Raw genomic sequence first — 24,599 nt, 5'->3', positions numbered from 1 at the left:
TAACTGTGAGAATAGGTAAGGAAACATTAATATCTGTTTTCTCTCAGGTTTCTGGCTGATAGAAGGAAAATGGAGTTGTTTCTGTTCGTCTGCCCCTCGCTCATGGTGCTAATATACCTACCTGATTTAATGACTGGCTACTGATGGAAGGGGCTTTCTGCTCTTCTCCCTCGATTTACACCTGTACATTTCTTCCCTTTTAGCAGGGGCACTCATCTGGCTACTGTGCCGGTGAGCTAAATTGGTAGGAAAGTAACAATATAAATGGAAGTGTATTGTTTTCTGTGTGTTTAGCTCTCTAAACTGGCTCAGGTTTGAGTCAGATCAGCTGAAGAAGAAGAGAAGAATTGCTGGCGGAAGGAAGGAATGGGGAAAGCCATTTTCACTGGCAGCTGGCTGTTAGTTAATTAATCTAATCTCTATAGTAAAGTGAAGGACATAACATTCTAAGCTGCATGGATAAATCCTCTTTTCTGCATGTTGTCCCTGCCCTTGTACAGTAGAAGTGCTTTGGAGACAAGGCAATCAGGGCTAAAGTAGGGGAGATTATTTGTAACCTGGATCAGGTTTCCCAGTCCAGTGAGCTGTGCATCTGCGATAATGCTGGGCTGACAGACTAAAGAGGTCAGTGCAGGGTCAGTTTGTAGCCAGAGCTGGCCTCTTTCCTGAAGGGCTTCCTGACCTGTGCTGACTTGTTGGCCTCTAGGAAACAGAGGGGTAACCTCAGGGTGAGTCCTCAGAGCTGGGTGAGTGCTGTATCCTTGAGTGACCAGTGTCTCTTCATTCTCAGCAGCAGTGAAGGGAATGTGGCTTGCTGTTTATCAGTTCAATTTTGCACAGAGACTTTTAGATCTGTAATGGCAACAAACCTTTAAAATATTTGTCATCTGTTATTCTGTTTCATGTTTACCAAGGTAGCATTAGAACTGGAATGGCAGCCCTAAAGTAAGGTTGGTTGACAGTTGTAAAATGTTCTGAATCATCACAAAGACCTAACAGTTCTGGATTAAATCATAGCCATACTGGGATTCCTGCTGTTTGTGGTTTGGATAGTTAACACAAGGATTTCAAAGGATGCTAAAAATTTTAAGGTTTAACTCTGTTTGTTTATGAACAAGTTATTTGTGTGTGGTTTGGTTGTTCTTTAATTGGTTGAAATCTGTTCTTTGTGCACATATACTCATGGTCAAGTAGAAAATTTGTGAGTTTCACAGTATTTCCTACTGTGGAAATGTGAGGTGCTTATTGCATTGTGTCATGCCTCAGTAATATTCCAAATGGACAGGGTGCTGGGGAAATGATATAAGAATGTCACTGAAATAATACATGGAAAGTCTTCCTCCTGAAGAGTCTTAATGTGCTTAGCAATGTACATGTCTTCTCTTAACTTTTGATGCTCTTGAAGCAAAGGAAGTAAATGCTTTGAGCAAACTGCATTTGGTTTAGTCTGAGCTCAGTATTTTTGTCTGCTGAGTGGTGGAACAAATCCTGTTTATATTCATTCCCTGGTAATAACTGGTACCACAGAAGTGTTCTGGGATGTTTTTTAATAACCTTCTTAAGCAGATGCATGGAAGAGAGTAGAGAAGTTTCTTGTGGATCCAGATCAATGATTCCCTGTGGTAGGATAAAGGCATGTTTAAAAGACAAGACATGGATGAACTGGGCTTACAGGCTGCTTCCGAGAGGGATTTTATACAGTGCGCGAGTTCATACTGTCAACAGTTGCATTTTGGGTAGTTCTGTGATGTGAGATTGTATAACTGGAAAAATGACTGTAATGTTCATTTGGGAAGGAGCAGCTTCGGGTAGTTAACAGTGCTTTTGTTTCATGATCAGTTTTCTACTTCTTCTTTGACTTTATGAGGAGGAGAAATAAAAATCAGTAGCAGAGGAATTCTACACTGCACAGCAGGAAAAGGAGGCCATGAGGTTTGATACAGAAAATCCTGTTAAGGACACACCAAAGGGAACATCCAAACAGTCCATGTTTAGTGAACAGTAAAATTGAAAGGATCAGACAGTGGGATTATATCCTTGGTTTTTAAATTTAAGTGCTCTACCATTATGCTACAGATATATGTAATTCTCCAGGGTAATTATACAGCCCCAGCCTGTGCCTGACCCTTTTTTTTTCACTCCGAAAAGGATCTGTATCAATGTAGTTGCTTTTGTTGCAGAGAGAGATTCCTCTTGAATATCCTCTTTCCATGTCTTTCTGTATTTTTCTATGGCTTTAGAAGATGTTCAGTGAACAGGTGTTATGTACTGTGAAAGTGTGTAGGTCAGGGCTTTTGTGGGAAGTCAGACCTACAGATTGAATGTTTTTATGCAGGGATTTAATGTGTGGTAATGGCCGTGATGAGGCCATGCCACACAGATCTGCTCATCTGTGGAAAGAAGCTCTGTGTCCCACTGTAAGGAAAGCAGGTAGGTTTGGTATAAGACATTCAGAAGACCTGGATTCTAAACCGCTGAAAATTTCTGTTATTCTTTGACAGACTGTGTGGTCAGAGATTCATAGAATGGTTTGGGTTGGAAGAGGCCTTAAGATCATCAAGTTGCGAGTCTCTGCAATGGCAGAGGCACCTGTCACTATATACCAGATTGATCACAGCCCCAGGCAGCCTGACTTTGGACACTTCCAGGGATGTCCAGTGGGCAACACAACTTCTCTGGGCAACCTGTTCCAGTACTTCATCACCCTCACAAGTAAAGAATTTAATCCTGATATATAATCTAAACCTGACTTCTTTTAGTGTAAAGTCATCATCCCCTTGTCCTAACACCACATACCCATGTAAAAAGTCCCTCTCCAACTCTTTTGTAGACCCCTTTAGGTAGTGGGCTACTTCTGGATATCTCCCTTGGAGCTTTCTTTTCTCCAGGCCAAACAACCCACCCCCTCAGCCTCTCTCAGCACAGGGGAGGTGCTCCAGCCCTCTGATCCTCTTTGTGGCCCTCTGGACTCACTCCAGCGGGTCCCTCTTGTTCTGATGGGAGCCCCAGAGTTGCATGCAGTAGTCCAGGTGGGGTCTCAGGAGAGCCAAGTAGAGGGAGAGAATCACGTCTCTCAACTCACTGTATGCATCTCATTTTTTTTGTCAGATACCTCCTTTTTCTACCCTTCGTTTGACTTGTTCATTTGGAAAATATAACTATTAAATCTCTGTTGTCTGGACAACAGCTTGTTGTTGACAACCTTGTTGTTAGCCTGTAACGGAAGCAGTCAATTCAGAGAGAAATAAGGGCAAGAAGATGAAATAAAAGGAAAAGTCATAATAAAAAAAATACATGAAAGAGTAAGACTGTATTGTCTGTGCATGTGTTGGAAAACCAAGGTTTCTGTATGTTAGGTTAAAAGCTTCTTATTAATATCTGGAATTTCAAAGGATATCCTGATATAATGCCCAAGGCTTCATGCTGAGAAAATGGCAAAGGTTTTTTTTTTTTCTAAAAGCAGGATCGCTTGATTCTGTAAATGAACATGTGTTCCTTTTCTGCAGTGATATAATTCTTTGTATCTACTTTGCTTTTAAGGAAAAGAGTTTTTAACTCCATCATGATAATAATGATACACAATGCCTGATCAGGACAAAAAGTTGAAGAGCACAGGAAAAGCAATAAAAACAAAAGCCTCCTGGGATCTCTGAGGTGTAGTATCTGATGTTTTACTTTGAACTTCAGCAGGACTCGTGTGGAATCTACACTGGCTGCCAAAGCACAATGCTTCAATTTGAAGTGCAGTATAAACATGACAACTGTTACTCTGGTCACAAAGTTTATTTACACCTTTGTTGACTTAAGGCATTCTGGAGAAGCTGTAAATTCTTCTGTATGCAAAAGTGGACACCAGGCAACGCTAGAAAACTTTATTTTCTGTCAGTAGCATTGCTGCTTGTTGACCTTCTTTACACTTATGGAAATACTTTTATGTAACTATTAACACACGCTGTTGTGGTTTTTTCCCTTTTCCTTTTCTGATCTAAAAATGCTTCATTCTCTCTTAAGTGTTCAGTCAAGGAACCAACCTTGTTGGTATTTTTCAAACACTGTTATTAAATGTGGTTTAGAATTATAATTAATGGGGATTATGGTTTCTGGCATATGCTTAGAACATGATGTACTGTAGTGACTAAAACATGTTAGCAAAATCTTGAGTAGAGGATGTCTTTCTTCTTGTCTTTTTTCAACATTAGACCTTCTGTGTGGCACAAATCACATTTAGAATGGGTAAATATTGAAACTCATCCACTTCCCATCCTACTATATCATATTTTGTTAATTTTAACAGGAAAAAAATTGCTTTATTTTGTATCTTGAGCAGATTTTATCCAGCTATTGTTGCATATATTAAAGTAGCCTAGCAGATTTGTTTTCCTCTGTGCCCTTTCACAATGTCACACAAAGGTAGGCTTAAAGATGTGTGAGTAACAGCATGGGGGAGAGTGGCACAGAATATAAAATAAGATCAGCATTTTAGCCATAAACATTTTGTCTTTGAAGAATAACACTTCAGCTAAAAATATCCAGGGCTTAAATACCAACTTACAGGAGAAAGTCAAATCTCCTTCACCTCAACTCACTTAGTGAAGCTTGTATTTGCCATTTGAAGCAAAGAAAACCAACACATGATTATGGGTGTGAGTCTTTGGAATCACAGACATTTTCTCCCTTTCATTTCTGTAAAAAGATATGACAAAATGACTAAAGGGTTCATCCATGTGAGGTAGGAGTTTTGCACTTTCTACCTGGTTAGAGGCCTGGAATTGCTTCTGAGCAGAAAGCTGAAACATGTGAGTTGTACAACCTAAAAAGAATGTGAAGGCTGTGCAGTTGTGGAATTGGGACAGGTAAGAAACACAGATAATGAGCAAGTGTTGCAGATTTTGTCCAGCTTTGCTATCATAAATTTAAAAAGAGGCCATTCTTCACCTTTTACTTACCTCTCAGTACTTGTTTTTCAGTCTTGCTTTATGTCAGTTTTCTACCATGTCAGTTTTGTTTTCCAGAGGAGGTGTGTGTATTCTATAATGGCAAGTTTTAAGTCCAAAGTTCAAGTCAGAACTTGAGAAAAGGTACTTTGGTGTGATAATATTCTCTGAAAACTTAAAATGCAGTGTTTGCCTCATGACTACTATCCCTTCCCTCTTTAGCTTCCAGCTATATATATTGAAAGTGGTCAAACCAGTGTGACAGGAACTTGGCAAAATGTCAAAAGCAATGAACAGAAGTCCAGTGGTCAATGACAAGAATCAACAGAAGCTGCTGAGCTTGGAAAATTTAGGTAAAAATAATTTAAAGCCGGTGATGACACTCTCATATCCCTGAACGAGAGATATCTTTATGTATCTAAGGGTGTCACCTTGTTGAGGTGTTAAAGGCATTTGTATTTTTACATATGTCTGTTACTTGTACTTTTCATGTTAATTCAGTATTTGAGATGAGAATTATGTACTTTTAATTTTTTAAACCTAACTGTTTATGTTCCTGCTTTTGTACATTTCAACCTTTCCCACTCAGCAGAGCATACTGGTAAGAGTTAATAAACTCATTTTAAATAGTGATAATTTCTTTATGTGGAAAAGTTATGCCATTCTGATAGTCCCAAATTATGCATGAGACAGACTGTTAATGTCTGGTAATCTGAAATTGTGTTATTCTGTGGTAACTGCTGGCATGACATTTCTTAGTTTTTGTTGCTAATTTTAGGTTGTAGCAGAGCAAAACTGTCTTGTGGCAAGTTAATTTACAATTCACCACTTTTCTTTTTTTCTTCCTTTTTATTGTGACCTACAAGAATGAGAGAAAATTTAGCAAGCATCCCAAGCATCAGCTGTTTCATGATATCTTTACAACTTTAGTTAAGGACAGACTTACCTGCAGATCAGTATATGAAACATGTTCATAACCAAGAAGGCAGGCTACTTTCTTACCTTCCATGAAGAAGCAAGATGCATGGATAATATCCCACATTGCTACAACACACCTTTCTGTGGAAATTACCAGCAGCACTTGTGGTTGTTTTAATTAACCACTTGTGTATTGGCTTTGAGGAGCAATGCCCAGGTTGGTGGGACAGAAGAACACAGGACTGAGTATATGACAAATCTTGGATGACCAAAATTCTAACTGCTATGTTTTCTTGTTAATTCATCTGTATATGGTGTCTGTAATCTATGATTTGCTTTTCTAATTTATTGTACTGATTCTGTTTGTATTTTATGGACTGGTGCCTTTATAATGAAAGGCCAGTGGTTTCCATAAAATTCAGATAAGTTTATGCCACTTGTTTGTGGTTTTTTGTATTTCTGTGTACGACAGGATAATCCCTTTACTTATGCTGCTCTCGTTTATGTGAGGAAAAAGTGCAGGACCTTACAAAAATAGAGGGGGCAGAGAAAGAAATTTTCAGGGAAAAAAGATGTATTTTTCAGGATTTTTTTACTATACTCCTTTGCAGTGCATTGTATTTTCCTTTGTAAAGGAAATACGTTTTCAAGTACATTTTCTAAAAAACCCCTTAAGTGCTACAGAAGTTTAAAGATGGAATCCTAGAGCATTTAAAGGGATTAATATGTAACTGCTAGAGGAATCTAAAAACACCACATAGTTTGCTTAGACTTTTATTCAGAACCAACTGGGGAACTAGGGGTGTCTTCTTTGATTATCTAAATGACAGTGAGTTTAAAACAGATTATTTAAGTGATTTTTAAATGTGATACCTCTTTTACACATGTGAACTTAGTACTCACCAGTGGGAGGTCAGTGGCTCAGCTTCATTTGCCAGAAATCCAAGAATAGCTTACACTGTGATTTCCCAAGTTCTGTTTATACATTGTGACATACTTGGCTTATATTCTGATTTTCTTTGGTTTATTGGTTCTTTGTAATAGTGATATGGCAAAACAAGCCTCTTGTATTAAGAATGAAAGCACCCAGGCAAGGTTGATGAAACAAGCATAAATTAGTAGATATGTAGATAAACTGAATATACCTTGGTGTGTCTAGTAATGTGCATTGTAAACGTAACTGTAGTAGAAGGGGCTCTCAAATGTTAATCAGGCTCAGGGAGTGGCTGTCCACCATGGTAATATCTTCAGGCCTCTTTAAAATCTGACCCACAAATTTTGCACACAGGTATATGGTTGCTGTTTTCTTTCCATGAAAGTTTTGTGCGGTTCTGAAGTGGCCAATTATGGAATCATAATGAAAAATGGTATTACTTAGGGCAGAATATTGGCATAAAAGGGCTGAGAGTTTGTTAGTATCTATTTGTAAAACATTTATTTTTATGGAAGTATTTTTAGCTATTGGCATCATTCCCAACTGCAAATGATGAAATGGGAAGAGAACTGCCATGACCCATACACTTTTTCTGTTTCCAAGAAACTTATCCAAACAAATTTTGTCCTCTCAGTTAAAACAGCAACAAAAAACACATGACAAAGATGTCTAATTTTAGGTTTATTTTAAAAAGGGAATTGGGGATATATGCTTTCAACAGGCAATGGAAATAGTGATTCCATTACTGGTATTTTATGCAGGATTACTGCCTCTGGACACTTTCTGCAAATCTGATTTGTATTTTCTGCCATGTCTAATTGTTGCTTTCTCTTGAGCTAAAAGTGGCTACTGGAGATATTTCTCCTCAGAGACACCTTCGGCTCGCAAGCAGTTACTATTAAGCACTCAAAATAGGCCCATGTGAAGCGGAACTCAGTTTTACCTCTAGTAGAAAAGTCCAGGCGATAGTGAAGAGAAAGAGAGCGTGTTCTGCCGGAGAGTTAAATCCAGAGTTTATTCCAAGGTATTACAGTTCTGAATCTCAGTACTGCTCCAACAGACCCCGACCGCATGGCCGCAACGCCTTTTAAGCTCACAGGAAGGTGGGGGGGGGGGGGAGGACAGGTGAGCTACCAACCAGGTGGGAGGGGGAGGGTCTCAGGGAACAATGACATCCGGACAGGCCAATGACCGCAGGACTGAAGGGCATCTTTTGAACTTCTGCCAATCTCACGATGCCCTTGCTGAAATGTGGATCTTGATACAGTAATCCGGAACTGGGCAGGGGACAGGCAAGGAGGAAGTAGTCACAGCTGAGGGGAAGAACCTAGCTTTACACCACATCTAATGCTGGTGAATCATATGGAGAAATATAAAGGAGGAAGTTCTATATGGAAATACAATCCTATTTCAAGAACATTTGAACTAAATAACAATTTATTTCCAGCATAATAGAATTAGAGTTTTTATTATGATAATTCAAAGTATATTTTAAATATAGCCATTTTTACTTCTGTAGCACCCATATTTTTGCATAAGTGTATTTTGTGCACTGAAGTTTGCTCTGTGGTTTCTTATTTACTTTGGTCTTTTGGGCCTCAATTCAACCACTAAAAGTTTACTTCAAAACACAGTTAATTTGTTCTTAGAGATGAGTATGTACTTTCCCTCATCAGTCCAATGATAATAAGTGATGGCTGGTAATGCTCACATAATGTAATACATTTATTAATAGCTGCTGCTGTGTTTCAATAAATGGTATTAAAGGTTCTTTGGTATAGTATGTTGAACAGTTGTTGTAGCTCATTAATCATCTAGTCAATTGATCCTGAATCAAGCTGTTTTATTTAACTATTTAAGCACTTTTAAAATTGCATTTGGTTTATGTTTTGAATATTTAATTTACAGGCAATGGGTTATTCAAGCTCCATGCATCCATTTTCTTAGAGTATTAATCTGCCTGAGATTATTAATAAGGGATCCATGCTACCAGGTCAATATATCAAAATGTTCCTTGCTTGGATAATGTTTCTTACTTGCCTTGTAAGTGTCTCATGTACAGTTGTGTAGGTGCTTGTGTGTAAAATATTTGTTCTTATGAATGCACACATACATGTATATATCTATATTTCTATATGTGAGGATGGGAATTGCAAATAAGCAGATTTCAAGAGTGATTTTACACCATTACTGCATAACTTGCTCAATTTCTGTTGTTCCTTATGTCATGTTTGTTCTTGCTGACCCTAACAAAGAAACTGTAAATCTCTATAACAGATGGCTCGGTCATTGCTCTGAGCCCTAGACTTTATCATAAAGATTTGTAAAATTCTCATAATGTAGTTACTGAAGGAAACTGAAAGCTTCAATTTAAGAACCTTTAACATTTCACCCCTGTGTTTTTATTTATCTACTTATTATAAGTAGTTCTGAACTTTTTTTTTTTTTTTTTAATTTTCCTCTAGGAAACGCTCCACAGCCAGGGTGGAATTGAAAATCTAGGTCAGGTAGAATTCCCCATAGTGCCTTTGTCCATTATGTTGCCTGTCAGTTTATTATGATTAAAATTATATATACTGTAAAAAGCAGCATACAGATATTCTTGGTTTATGGAAAGAAGTGAGTCTGTTCCTCTGTTTTCAAATGAAGAGTTGATGTGGGTTGTTTCACTACTTTTAAAAACTGTCCTATAATCTAGCTGCATTCATCTAGGACTTCTAGTTAGGAGACTTAAGAAATGCCTCCTGAAGTAGGAGAAGAATTAGAAAAGACAGCACAATTGGTTCAGTCAAAAGAAACTATAGACTTTTGAAGGGAGATGAGCATAGTCACCCTGCACTGTACCAAATGACTTTTCAAAGGGAAAAGCATACTGATTTTTTTTTTTTTTAATGTTAAAACAGGTTTAAACCTTAGGGCTACACTACTATTGCATTACAGAATATTTTTTCATGAAACAGATGCACCACCTACAGGCCCTACCTGTGCAGAACAGTCTAGGTTTATGAAGTCTGCAAACTTTTTTTGTCTTAATGCTATCCTTTGTTTTTCCTCCCCTACTTGTAGTATATGGAAACAGTAGCAAATCATTATCTTATTTGCAGAGAAGAGCAGCATAATGTAGGCAAGTTGCTCAACATGACATGTAAGTGCAGTAGCTGATAACAGAAATCATAAGGCTACTCACAACTTTTTGTGTTAGGCTTAAAATATTTGAAATACTTCAGGTGGTGATTAAGTGAGTAGTATATTCACTGTAGGCCTCATCACATGAGTAAAAGCTAAAATTCCTGTAGAAAGGAGCAGCTTGTTTTTCTACATAAGTAATATTTATGTAAGAAATTAGTATCTTTTTATGCATTGAAATAAAAAAGAAATTGAGCTAGTTATGGTTCAAAGCGCTTATACAGTATTTTTCTCTGTTATCTGACTGGTGAAATAAAAATATTAGTGAGAAAGAGTCAATATGTGTGTCTTCCTTTGTTCCACAGATAACTTCCAAAAGTTTGCTGCTGTTAGAAATCAAAGAGACTGAGTTATAGCTAGTGGAGCACATGAAATGCTTGATAAAATTGATAATTTTATTTAATTAGCTACTTAATGGAATAACACATGCTTTTCAGATTTGACCTAGGTGGGACAAAATTCCTTACCTTGTCAATCTTGTAAGGTAAGATTATCTCTCTGTTTTAGATATGTATTAATAGTATCGTAAAAAGAAGTTCTTCTCTGTAAGTTAATTGGTCTGATGTATGATTATTGGCTGTTTGAGAAAAACAGATTGTAAACATTTGGACTAAACATTTATTCTATAAAAAGTAGCATTCCTGTATACACTGTCCTGAGCTACACATTACTGTGATTCAAATAGTTTAATATATTTTTAAAATGTAAATATATTTTAAAGTTTTCTTACACAAATTTCTGCTGTGGTTTTTCACTTTGTCTAAGTATTCTGTGTCAACCCAGACATCCCTTGCTATCTATTACCATCAGTCTAAGAATCTGTACTTGACTATTGCTGGTTTGTAGCTAAACTGAGATACAGTTGAGATCAAAATCAGTATAATTAGGGTTTCATGATTCTATCATGCTGCAGAAAAACAATGGCAGTTGTGATCATATAGTAGCAGACAACCTATTTTTAGAAAATCTAGACAGATATAGAGTGTACTTAGATATTAATCAGGAACAGAAATGCAGACAGGGCCTTAAATTACTGTGCTGTTTAAATATAAGCTGAGAATTAACATTTTACTTCAGGAGGCCTGAGTTAATGTTCTGAAATGTTACACAAAAACAAATTTTTAAAATGGTGTAATAGAGACATTTTAGCAGTCAAAGAGATACTAATTGTAGTTTGAGAAGAAACATCTTTGCTTGTCCTACTGGGTATATTCTATGATTTTAGGTGTTTAAGTGTACTTTAAATGTACCTGAAACTTTTAACATGTTGTGTAAAGATTTGGTATCTTAATTTTTACTTTTCATTAAATGTTTCTATATGTTTCTGAGTTATAAAATAAAGTAATATACTATATATATCTACACAGAATCACAGAGAATCAGACATTTACTTACCTTTTTTTTCATTTTTTTCCCAGACCTTAATAAATTTATTGTCTGCCAGAGATAGTCATGTGTTTTTTGGTGTCCTCCTTGTGCTGACTCGCTTAGTAGAATGGTAGGTTCAGCTTGATGTGCCATAATTAACAAAAGCTTTTTAATGTTTTCTCTTGACAGAACAGTAAAACTGCTCTTTATGAGGAAAACTTAAATGTTTTTAATTTTATATTGAAGCAATAGAAACTAAATAGAAACTTTGTTCCTTGCAACAGGCTTCTTGTTCATGTGGATGGCTCTGGATTCACAGAATCTGTCTTTGCAATCCTCATGCAGGATTCTGGAATTCCTACTGACTTCCTACATGTAAAAATCTTCTGTCCTCAGCTTAATATAACAGCCTCCCAATAATCAGGTAGAATATTGTTCAGTGTAGTAAATAATAAACTCATACAGCCAAATCCATGTATATGTGCCCTCTTCTCATTAATTAGTGGTTAAATAAGGATTAAAAGGGGAAAAAAGAGCAAAAAGGGGGATGGAGGAACTTTCATCTACAATGGTATTATAGAAGAAAAACTGCTGTTATTGATCTGCTGTCTCCCAGACTTCCCAAAACTCTGATTCAGTTTAATTTGTTTTTAATATCTGTGTTAATTTAAATTATGTTACACATACATTTTCAACTTCCATTTAACTTTCTTCACTGAATGGAGTGTAGGATTTTTTGTTACATTTGGACTGGGCAAGAAAGTGTTTAGGGTATATTACAAATGTTCATCGAAATCGTGGTTGTTTTTAAAAATGAATTCCATTTCCTTAATTACCAGTAAGACATAAAATATAGTTGTGTCTTTATTTTTACACATTCACATTTACTTTTTTTTTTGTACTGGGAAAACTGGAAAATTGTTGCAGTGTTTCTCTTGACCCAGTGTATATTTGTGGCTTTAAGTGCTTGTGTGCACAATTTGGTATTATTACTTAAGACTTGGGGAAAAAGAATTCGTCAAATGTACAAAGAAGGAGGCTAAAGAGCAGTGTGTGTTGTTCATATAATTTCATCTGATATAAATGCCAGAAATAATCAATTTGTAGCCCAGAATGTAGGGAGGAGATAAATGAGATTGTTGAGAACTTGCTGGTGATATTTCATGAACACGATTTTCTCTCTACCAGGTGAAACTTTGTGTGTGAATAAATTGTGTTAAAGTGAATTTTTACTTTTTTATTTAGGGATGCCTGTATTTAGAGGAATTAGAATATGTGCCACTTGAATATACCCAAGGTCAAATTCTGATACCTGTGTATTTTCAGTCACATACTGACACAGCAAAATCTTTTCCAGCAGTCTCTTTGTAATCCATCTCCTCTCTCCACTGATGGCCTCCAGTGCAAATGAGTTACAACGTTATCATAAAGTAATAACAATCACTTTTCTTGGTGCATCTCTATTGCTCCTGGCAGACCTGAGTGGTTAGATGGAAAAGCATGCTGTGCCCTGTCAGTTCCTGGGATGCCCAGTATAAACTTGTAAAACTGCAAGACCTAGAGCTGCTGTAGTTTATGCCAGAGGCTGAATCCCATCCCACATCCTCTTCATCAGAAAATCATCAATGTTTCTTCAATTATTTAATCATCTCAGCTAAGACTGCTAGCAAAGCATTACTGAATTTCAGTGAAAAACAGAAAGACTTCAAATTTAATAATGCATCACATATCACCTTTAAAATTCTGATGAGGTTTTAAAAGTTTCATGCATAACTATTTCACACATATAAGTGACTAAGAATAGACAAAATTAATGTATGAAAAGGTTTTACTAAGTTTCTGTGTTTGAAAATTCTGGGTTATATCTCAATCAAAAGTTAGATGTAAGAGTTATAATTTGAATGTAGACAGGAAGATTATGAAATTCAGTGTCAGTTAAGGATAATTTAAAATTCAGATATGTGTTTCATTAAACACACATGGAGCTTTTTTGCTTAAAGTGGAAATGGATATCCTTAACCATATTTCCTATGGGAAGTCCACCTTCATTGTAGTTGATGAAAGTCTTATATAAGCCTTTTAGGGTATATATCCAATCACTTTCTAAATATAATATTCAAACTCTACTAGAGAAGAATGATAGATTTTTGTGTTATCTGTGGAACTAGGCTATTTGAGTTCCATAGATGGACTTTACAAGTTCATGCAGTGCTATTTGTACTGCTAATGCCATTAATCAGAAGATGGCAGCACGGATGACTGCAGCCCTCCTGGCCACCTCCCATCCTGGCTGGGTATGCCTGCTTGACTTTAACCAGGTTGCAGTGACTTTAAGTTTCTTTAACTTTTTTTTTTTTTAATAGGAGATCTCTGTTCTTTTTTTTAACTTCCTGTGGTTTTTTTCCCCTTTTCTAACTGACAATACAAAGTAATGATGGAGTTATTGGTAAAATTTCTTGCTGAATTTTTTTTTTAGGATCACAGCAGAGTTGCTATGACTCCTTTGTGCAGAGTCACGAGTCAAAGAGCAAATAAAAATGTATGTAGGAGTTCCAGTCTTGCTCAGTTTGCTCCATTCTGATCACATCAAACTTCTATGGAGAATAGTGTGGATTCTGGTACAGGTTTGTGAAGATCCTGAGGCTAGTGTGGAAATTTGGATCTGGGATAGAATCAAGCAGCTCCTTCATATGTTACAGGAGTAGGTTTTCAGTCCTCAACATTGTGGCAATTGCACAAGATTGTTTGTTCTTTTTAGATGTATTTGACCAAGCTGATTTTATCAAAGAGCATCTTTGGCTTGTTCAGCTGCATGTGATGCCAGCAAAATTTAAAAGACTATTTAGAACATATTGAATAAGCAATATTTTTCCCAGCCTTTTGTATTACATTGTTATCCTAAGGTGTTTTTTCATATTTTTAATGTATAAACTAAATAAATAAGTCATAAATATGGCATTACTGTCTGTTTAGTTTTCCTATTAATCAGACTCCTATTTAGTGAGCTAGAATTGTGAATATAATTGATGAACATGGTAAAGGAATTTTCTGTTTAAAGGCTTGTTTGCTTTTTCAAAGTGTATTGGCTAATTTAGTGAAAACATACAAATTCTCAGAACTTTGGGAATGGTTAACAATGGCATATTTAGCCATTTTTAGGACTGCAACTTGATTTTCTTTTTTTGCTTTTTCTTTCAGGGAAAGAAGTCTTGCATCTGACCCTTGTATCAAACTCTTCAGTTGGAAGTTTATCTAGGGCAAATGCAGCAGGGAGAATACAGTATTTTCATTTGTCAGATGAGCTGAGACCGAAGGAGATACAAGAAAATACTTTCTCACTTCAAGCAGGTAGGTTTACAAGGTCTAATACTCTGTTATGTCTTTACATACACTTGTGCAAAAGGATTCAAAATATTACACATTTGTAAATACTTACACCTGCTTTAGGGAGTAGGAGCATCAAATTGGATTTGTTTATTTTCAAATGTGTGATACCAGCACTTATTTTCAAAAATTATGCTTTTGTTAGAAGAAAGCAAAGCATAAAGCATTAGGAATCTGGGAATCATATGTATTTCTTCACCTGTAAAAACAGTGACAAAAAAGTTATTTATTTGGTTAGTTAGTTAGTTTTGTGTTTAGCATGAAATTATTTGATCATATTTTTCTTCACTATTTAAATTTTCTATGAAATATCTATATGAATCATATGATTTCAAAGTGGAATTTTAATGACTTCTAGTAAGGTGAGGATTCATCTGTAGTTATGGAGCAAATTCCTATTGGAGGAGATTTCCCAATAGAGTCAAATGGTCTTAAATGTTACTTCTGAATTTTTATTCTAGCTTGTTGTGCTGCAATTACTGAATTGGTGCTCAATGAGATTAATGCTTACCAAGTTGTACAGGTAGGAAGATTTTATTCAGTAAAGTAAGGCATTATAGTTTATAATTTCACGTAATTGTCGTTCTTTGTTATCATAATTTAAGAGATTGGAAATATGCCTGTCTATAACTTTAGTATTTCTGTTTCTTTATAATTTTACACACAGAGACATAGACACAAAGGTTATCAACATAGGTGTCTGGAAGGATAAACAGCTTTATTCAGACAAGGTTCATTTTGGCATCTCTTACCATGCTTTTGTCATATTCAAAATAGGATAGTAAATAAAAGTAATCATAGAATAAACTGAGAAATGCAAATTCTGAATTTCTGGATGTTTATTGCAAAAAAACTATGCAGCCAAAAATTGACATGTTGCTGTTTCACAAACTATTTCTCTTTTCGTAAGAGTGTGGTATTTCTGAGAGAACTTCCTGGCATTCTATCTCCAGGGATAAACCATTCTTAAAATCCCTAAGTGTATTCCAGACTTAGTCAAAGATATTAAGGGCATTAATATCAGCTAAAAGCTGTAGCCAGCTGTTAAACTCTAAATGTTAAATCAAAGCCTTCAAGTTAGCTTAAAACCCAACTAGATGTATTCCTGGAGGAAATGAGAGAACAAGAACCTTAAATATGAACAGGAAAGAAATTTGTGAATATTTCAAAACTATTGGTTAAGAGAAAATAAATGAAAGTACGTCTAGGAAAAAAATTATTATATTTGGGCACTAAAATTGTCAATAAGCTGTACTGATTTAGACAACTTTTATCTAAACAATATAATGATTTATTTTATGCTGAGTCTGATTTCAGTAAAATAAAGTATCACTTGTTTAAATTAAATGGTTTTAACAGAGAGGTTGTCTGCATTGCCCCAGCAGTGCATGGTGACTGTTGTGTCAGTAAATCACTTAAAAATTGATGGTACAATGTGCAGAGCTGGAGATGGTGTTTCAAATGTAACTTCTTCTGCTCATTATGTTAAAAGACACCGACCTCTCCATTTGTTTAAACACCAGCCAACATCCCCCTGTCAGATCAGGACATAGCCTCAAGCATGTTCATTTCAATTGCAGTTCCACCCTCCAATACCACTGTAGTAATTTTAAATGCTACCTCTTTCTTTTTAATATAACTTCAAGAGTTGCATAGTAAAAAAGGTGAAGCAACTCACTTGGGTTAAAAACAGAGGAAAAAGGTGTGCAGCTTTTTCAGTTATGTGCCAAGGAAGTCATTCTGAGTACCCTGAAAAGGTTTATATCATTGGTGTCAAAGGGCTCTTGGGAATTTTGCTTCTGCTGTAGCTGCTCTCTACCTGTCTGTCTGTCCTCTGTCCTTGTCACAGTCTTGGCAACAGTCTGCAGTATTTCTGGTAGCAGACAGAATGTGTTTTACTCAATGGCTCCACTGCACAGCACAAAACCAAGCTTAACCGTGGTCTAAGCTTAATTCTGCCTTTCTGAACAGCAGAAGAAAACATCAGGAACTGCAGAAGGGCCTCTGCAGAGCTGACACATATTCCATTCAAGTCTGCTAAAGAGGAGAATAGTGTCCATCAGGGACCTTGTCAAGTAATTGAGAGCAGTACTCCAACTAAATCTACCAGTGCCCATCTATCAGACCTACCGAGTGGATAGAACAGTGGAGGATACATGCTTGCATGAAAATGGAAGCTGAGTTCAGTATGGCTTTCACAAAATTCTGGAGACATGGACAGACTTCTCAGGCTATCGCTTTTGGTGTTTCTCCAATTTATTTTTTCAATTTTGTTTGTGACAATTCAAAATCTGGTGCCACATGGTGACAGGAGATCTATTGCTGCAATTTCCTTCACCTATAGAGATAAAAGCATGTCTTCTTTATCTGTTCACAGGCTCTCTTTGTGGTATCAGTTTAAATGTAGCAACGATTTCATTCCTATACACATTTAAGCTTATATTTTAGGTGGGCAAAAGGATGTTGAGAACTTGTCCATTACTATTAGCTTCTGATTTATCTGAAAATTGATTTTTATTTGTGGTTTGCATGCAAAGGGGCACTATTAATGCTGACCTTTTTCTGCTTCCAGGCAATTGCAGTATATACAATAGCAAAGCTAATTTTATTAAAGAAAGAAAGGATGCTGAAAAAGCCAGTTTATTACAGGTAACTCCCTTTATTATCATTGCACAATGTAAGCCACAACAGTCCCTGAGAATTTTTTATGAATTAAAGTTTATTTTGAAGTAAAGTAGAAAAAAACCCCATATTTAAAGGGGAATCCTCTACCCCAAAACAACAAATAGCCCAGAAACTGGAAGTTAAACATAGACTCAATGTCTGTTCTGATTTACTTTGTTTCTGGCACCTCATATAGTGTAAAGGAAAGTTAATATTTTTCTTGTGATAATCTTTCCTCTACTTTATCGGGCTGTCTAGCATCAGATCTTCTTTACAGAGCCTTGATTTTCATTGAAACTTGCCCTAGACTTGACACTCTACTAATATCTGTTTATTTCTGGAGCATTTTTCTGTGGATGTTAAATAAAATACATGAAGGCAGCATATAAAAAGAGAAAACTTAAGTGTAGAATAAATATAGGCCAAATAAGCATGGAATGGCTCTTGGTTTTGCACGTCATTATCCCTGTACATGTACTGGTTAGAGTCAATTTAGGCTAAAGGTCATCAGTAGTAATTAATTACGAGGCAGCTTTTCTCAGGCTGTGTGCAGTGGTGAGTGTCTCTCTAAGATATGATAATGTAGGGCTGGGGGGTTCAGGGACTGTGGATTCTCTGTATTTTCCACCTCTGTCAAGGTCGGGATTGAAGGCGCTTGAGACAGTATTTCATGTTTGGACTCAGGTGTTTATTGTTTCTTACCACTGTAACAGCCCCACAACCATGAGTTCTGCAGACTTTCATTAGTAAGGCACAAAATAGCTAACTGTCTCTTGTTCCAAGGTCTTTTAAGACTAAACTATCCAATTAAGAACTGACACCTAGATTATTTTCCCTTTTAACCCAATAAGTGATCCCTCAAAGCCTGCAATGAGGACTTTTCTGCCCAATTACAAAATACCACACAAACCCATGAAGAAGAAGGAAGAAGGTGAAGAGGAACAACCTGCATCTGTCCTAAAACCTCCATCTTGCTTCATATTTATTACTATATTCTAAACCCCCAAACTTTAAGTTTCCCAAGTGTGATATTGCTCACTTCTAACCAACTACACACCTGTAATCCCAGTGCTATTCATCAATTTTGGAAGTCTTTTCCACAGCCTCAGGTCAAATGCAGTTCTCTCTTGCAAGTTTGTGCCTTTCAGTACAGAAAGTTTAAAATTCTCAGCATCCAGGATTCCAACAAGGCATGAGCACAGCTGCTGCTGCTGCTGCTCCCGTTGACAAAGTCCTTAGCACAGCTGAATGCATTCATGATCCTGCCTCTCACATGGTCTTTGTTCTGACAGAGCCCCTAAAATGGGTCTATAGCTACTCCCCTATCTAATCAGGTAGGTGTGCTTGGATAGAAAAGAAAGGGGTTTCCACCCCCCCAAAAAATTAATTCTAATTAATTTAAAATATTAATTAATATTAAAAAAATAAAATATATAATTAAAATTAATTAATTAATTAGTGTCATCTTTCTCTGCACAATTTTTCTAGATTAGAATTTGAGGGCAGATTTGGTACAGTAGGTATCTTTCTACTACAGGGAGATTTTATAATGCACTTCATCTTAAGGATGAGATAAATACAAACCTTCCTGGTGGGTAGGTATATGGAGCTAACATGTAGTCTAACAAACTGAAGCATTTGCTCAGTATAGTTGCTTCACACAACTGTAAGGAGCTTAATTTATGCCCACTGAGATTTTTAGATTCCATCAGAATGTGTTGGAAATAACTCACAAGAGCAGCTAAGCAGCTGTAGTTGGGTTGAATGTGAAACGGTATGAATTAATAAGGAACTTAATGATCACATATGAAAACAAAGTCTGTTTTGGACAAGAAGTTTATGAAACCTTGTTCAGCTTCTCCTACTGCTACCTGCATTGCCTTTGAAAATGTTGCTGGTATGAAATAGAGTTGCAGATATTGGAGTATCCTTTTTGAGTTTCACAGATAGTTTTCTTAAGAATATTTGCAGTGCTTGTGTGGTTTCTCTGCTTCCCCGTTGTGTGTGTTTACAATGATGAAATTTTCATCTTCCTTCTGCCATGCTACCTTAGTGATTTTAATTCATGACTGTCTTTATTTGCTCAGCTATAAATCTGTCATATCATTGAGTCTTGACAAATAGAGCCAAAGATGAGTTGTATTAAAGCATACATATTAACCACCTGCCAGTAGCTGTTTTAAAGGTAAGTAAAAACCTTAAACCTTCATAGTTTTAAGAAATTGTATTCTCGCACATTCTTAGCACAAGAAAGGCATAAAATATTTGAAATTTATTTATTTGTCATTTAATTTATGACTAGGAGGATGTATTGAAGCAAATCGCTGAAAGTCCTGAGAACATGAATCAGAATAAGGCACCCACAAATCATGTAGGAAATGATGCAATTTTAGAGCACCTTGGCAGTGGAGCTTTTGGAACTATATATAAGGCAAACCTTTCTTTTGCTATTATTTTACAGATTTGAGGAGAAGCTTCATGAAGAGGTGTTACCTCGTTCACAGGGGTTCCAGGATGAGGGAAGAGACGAGAAAGTTGACTCCATGTTTCAGAAGGCTTGATTTATTATTATATGATAGATAATATATAAAAACTATACTAAAAGAATAGAGGGAAAGGATTTCACTACCATGCTAAACTAAGAATAGAATAGGAATGTGTAAACAAAGGTCTTCTCAGACCGAGACCGGCCAGACAGGTGATCTGTGATAGGCTCTTAATTGCAAACAGCATGAGGAGGCCAATCAGAGATTTCCTCTGTTGCATTCCACAGCAGCAGATAAGAATTGTTTACAATTTGTTCCTGAGGCCTCTCAGCTTCTCAGGAGGGGAAAAATCCTAAGGAGAGGATTTTTCATAAAACATGTCGGTGACAAAGAGGGTCTAATATCTGTTCTAGGAACAACTGTCTTGTGAATTTTAGTTGGGAAATGTAGGTCCAAATAGACCTTTATGGATCTGAGATTGTTAGTGTTTGCTGTGATTTTGTTTGTTCCATGTTGTACTTTGACGATTGACTAGTGTATCTCTTAGTTCCCTACCTTATTTTCTCTTAATTCCTTTCCACTAACAGCATTTGTCTATTCCAAAGACTAATCAATCTGTGTAAAACCACAAAAATTCAAGCATGTTTCATCTGAAAAACAACACTGGGCCCAGATAATATTGCTTCAAACACTGTGCAAGTTTAGAAGTGTACTGCTAACCTGTACTGTTGGATTGTAGTTCTTCTGCTAATCACACCATACACAAAAAAAAAAAAAGCAATGATTACATATTCTGTGAGAAAATTTTGGGCTCTGGTAACTAATCTGGTAGCCATAATACCATTCTTCCTATCCCCATCCTATATTTATTGTACAAAGGTTTTACCTTGTTTGTAGGTTAGAAAACATAAGGGACAACATCTCCTTGCAATGAAAGGAGTCAAAGGCATTCTGAATTATTAACTGTGAGCTCTCATGTGGGAAGCTGCCTGGTGGAAAAGGAGACCTGGGGATGCTGGTTGGCAGCTGCCTGAACATGAGCCAGCAGTGTGCCCAAGAAGGCTAAAGACATCCTGGCCTGTATCAGCAACAGTGTGGCCAGCAGGACCAGGGCAGTGATTGTCCCCCTGCGCTCAGCACTGGTGAGGCAGCACTACCTTGCATCTTGTGTTTAGTTCTGAGCCTCTCACTACAAGAGGGGCATTGAGGTGTTTGAGCTGGTCCAGAGAAGGGGAGCGGAGCTGGTGGAGGGTCTGGAGCACAAGTCCTGTGAGCAGTGGTTGAGGAAGCTGGGGGTGTTTAGCCGGGAATAGTACCCTATTTTCCTGCTGATTACTCTAGTAATGTGCAACATTTCTCTGCATTTGGGGTAACAGTGAAGGAAGGTGCACTGGAGTTCCTAAACAATTTATGGAATCTTTGTAATATTCTTCCTTCCTATGTGTAGCTAAACATTTTATATACTGTGCCATCAGTTTAACTATTCTAAGCATCTACATTTCTTTCCTCATTGTAGCTGTATCACCCAAATGTTGTATGGTATTACAGAACCTTCTTGGAAAGTGAGTATAAGTATACAGAATTACCACATTATACATAATGAAGAAATATATAATAAAACCACTTACAGGTTGGCAGGAGCCTGTCAAATTTGAGCAATAGTCTTCCTTCCAGAGCTGCTACAAGTTCAAACAGGCCTATATTCCTTTAAAATTGAAAGAAAAAAAAAAGAGAAATAGTATTTGTATTTGTTTATCTATCACTAAAACTAGATGCAATGTAAACATGCAGCAAGCATCATTATTCTCCTCTAAAAATCCGAAGTGTACAATTGAAATGCTAAATAGGGAGAAAAGCTATGGTGAGTAGTAGAGTGAATGATACAGATTGCCAACCATATTGTTTTAATTTTCTTTTCAATAAAGAGTTACCTACACACACCTGTGTCACCGACATGTTTTATGAAAAATCCTTTCCTTAGGATTTTTCTCCTCCTGAGAAGTTGAGAGGCCTCAGGAACAACCTGTAAACAATTCTTATCTGCTGCTGTGGAATGCAACAGGGGGAATCTGTGATTGGCCTCATCAGGCTGTTTCCAATTACGGGCCAATCACAGATCACCTGGCCGGACGGTCTCGCTCTGAGACAAGACTTTGTTATTGATTCTTTTTCTATTCTTAGCTTAGCCTTCTGATGAAATACTTTCCTCTATTCTTTTAGTATAGTTTTAATATATTATCTATCATATAATAATAAATCAAGCCTTCTGAAGCATGGAGTCAACTTTCTCGTCTCTTCCCTCATCCTGTGACCCTTGTGGAAAATACCACACACCTGCCTGCTGAGTGATTATCAGGCAGTGTTTTCCTTACAGTTCTGTGACATAAATTGAGGAAGAACTGAAACAAAAAAGAGTAGAACTAGATTAAGGTGTATCTATCTGTACAAATAAAATTTTTAAAGACTAAAAGATAACGGCTTTTAAAATACATTTTTACCTCAAATAGTCTATTTAAAAATTATTTCTATATAAATACAATGTTCTATTAATTTCTTTTATGAGATGACAGATTGTATATAGTGATGGGGCTCATGGAGGGGGTGCCATTGGGAGAACAGTTTCACTCTTTGAAGGAAAAGTAACAACAATTTACAGAAGAGAGAATATGGCATATATTTATCTGAGTAAGGGCCTCCATTCTTTTTGTCAGGATTTTCCTACATGTAATTAGTAGCACCATGTTTTTGGGCTAATAAATGATGAAGTAATGCTTATCATATCAGTCATTAATACATAGCTGTGAATTTAATGTGTCTTTATTAAGTTTGTAGTTAAGGATCTTTATGAGGCTCTTTCTGTTTGTTTTAAGCTTTCACAGAATCACAGAATTTCTAGGTTGGAAGGGACCTTTAAGATCATTGAGTCCAACCCATGTTCTAACAGCTCAACTAGGTCATGGCACTAAGTGCCACATCCAGTCTTTTTTTGAACACATCCAGGGATGGTGACTCCACCACCTCCCTGGGCAGATTATTCCAGTATTTGACCACTCTTTCTGTGAAAAACTTCCTCCTTAATTCTAGCCTGTATCTCCCTTGGCACAGCTTGAGACTGTGTCCTCTTGTTCTGTCTGTTGTTGCCCGGAGAAAGAGACTGACCCCCAGCTCACCACAGCCACCCTTCAGGAAGTTGAAGAGAGTGATAAGGTCACCTCTGAGTCTCCTTTTCTCCAGGCTAAACAATCCCAGCTCTCTCAGTCGCTCCTCATATGGCTTGTGTTCCAAGCCCCTCACCAGCCTTGTTGCTCTCCTTTGGACACGCTCAAGCATCTCAATGTCCCTCCTAAACTGAGGGGCCCAGAATTGGACACAATACTCAAGGTGTGGCCTTACCAGAGCCGAGTACAGAGCTTTGTCTAGCTCTTCATTATTTGCATAAAGAGAAAAGGATTGTTCATTGAGATCTCACTGTGAACAATATCATGTTGGGGGATAAAGACAAAGCTACAATTATTAAGTAGAACTGCTTTGCTTGGAGACAATTTCTCAAGATGTACCTGAGAAGCATTTCTTTACTGAAACTCTGAGAAGGTTTCAGATTCCTGGGTGTTGGTTATCATTCTTAGAAGCTAGTAAATTACTGTATTATTATAATGTTGTGTGAAATCATTGAATCACAAAATGGACTGGATTGAAAGGGACCTCAACCCTACCCCTGCAGGGGGCCCTTTCTCTAGATCAGGTTGCTCACAGCCTCATCAATCTTAACATTAAACACTCCCAGGGATGGATGACCTCTTCCAGTACCTCACCACCCTCACAGTAAAGAAATTTTTTTTCCTAATATCTAATCTAAACCTACCCTTTTCCAGTTTGAAACCATTCCCCCTTGTCCAGTCACTGTGCACTGTTGTTAAAAGTCCTTCTCCATCTTTCTCAGGGGCTCCCTTCAGGTACTGGAAAGCCACTATTAGGTCACCCTAGAGCTTTCTCTTCTCCAGCTGAATAAACCCAGTTCTCTCAGCCTCCCCTCCCAGGAGAGGTGCTTCATCCCTCTGATGATCTTGTTGGTAATCCTTTGGACTCACTCCAAGAGGTTGATGATCTTCCTGTGCTGGGGACCCCAGAGCTGGATGCAGGGTTCCAGGTGGGGTCTCACCAGAGGGAAGCAGAGGGGCAGAATCCCCTCCCTTGCCCTGCTGCCCACTGTGCTTTGGATGCAGCCCAGGAGACATTTGGCTTTCTGGGCTGTGAGTGCCCATGGCTGTGTCATGTCCTCTCACCCACCAGCACCCCCGAGTCCTTCTCTCCAGGGCTGTTCTCCATCTGCTCATTCCCAGCCTGTACTGATACAAGGGGTTGCTCACATCCCAGGTGCAGCACCTTGCTCTTGGTCTTGTTAAACTGTGAGATTCCCATGGGCCCATTTCTTGAGCTTGTCCTGGTCTCTTTGGATGGGATCCCATCCTCCAGGTGTGCCAACTGCCCCACTCAGCTTGGTGTCATCTGCAATTTATGTAGACTGATCCCTCCATCTATGTCAACAATGAATATATTAAATAACACTTGTCCCTGAGGGACACTGGTTGTCACTGGTGGACATTGGGACATTGAGCCATCAATCACTACCCTCTGGATGCAACCATCCCACCAATCTCTTATTCATCTAGCAGTCCACTCATTAATTACTGTTGTGGGGAACCATGTCAAAGGCTTTTCAGAAGT

The 24,599-nt window shown here is 37.4% G+C and overlaps 1 protein-coding gene across 1 annotated transcript in view; it reads left to right on the top strand.

Annotated features, from left to right (window-relative positions):
* The first annotated feature begins 3,581 nt into the window (after window positions 1-3,581).
* NEK10 (NIMA related kinase 10) overlaps window positions 3,582-24,599 on the top strand; it is an 80,978-nt gene continuing 59,960 nt past the window's right edge. Inside the window, 21 exon segments of the mRNA XM_050971003.1 lie at window positions 3,582-3,645; window positions 3,963-4,031; window positions 5,155-5,281; window positions 5,782-5,883; window positions 8,692-8,779; window positions 9,252-9,293; window positions 9,853-9,931; window positions 10,278-10,341; window positions 11,387-11,470; window positions 12,448-12,528; window positions 13,817-14,041; window positions 14,539-14,569; window positions 14,571-14,688; window positions 15,186-15,247; window positions 17,297-17,373; window positions 18,877-18,904; window positions 19,691-19,819; window positions 20,772-20,813; window positions 21,391-21,436; window positions 22,438-22,559; window positions 23,285-23,391. Of these exon segments, the coding sequence (XP_050826960.1) occupies window positions 3,582-3,645; window positions 3,963-4,031; window positions 5,155-5,281; window positions 5,782-5,883; window positions 8,692-8,779; window positions 9,252-9,293; window positions 9,853-9,931; window positions 10,278-10,341; window positions 11,387-11,470; window positions 12,448-12,528; window positions 13,817-14,041; window positions 14,539-14,569; window positions 14,571-14,688; window positions 15,186-15,247; window positions 17,297-17,373; window positions 18,877-18,904; window positions 19,691-19,819; window positions 20,772-20,813; window positions 21,391-21,436; window positions 22,438-22,559; window positions 23,285-23,391 (1,787 nt within the window).

The sequence above is a fragment of the Serinus canaria genome, chromosome 2 (genome assembly GCF_022539315.1).
Source record: "Serinus canaria isolate serCan28SL12 chromosome 2, serCan2020, whole genome shotgun sequence".
Classification (NCBI taxonomy): Eukaryota; Metazoa; Chordata; class Aves; order Passeriformes; family Fringillidae; genus Serinus; species Serinus canaria.
Note: the sequence above shows the minus strand (reverse complement) of the source record. Positions and strands in the feature narration are given on the sequence as shown.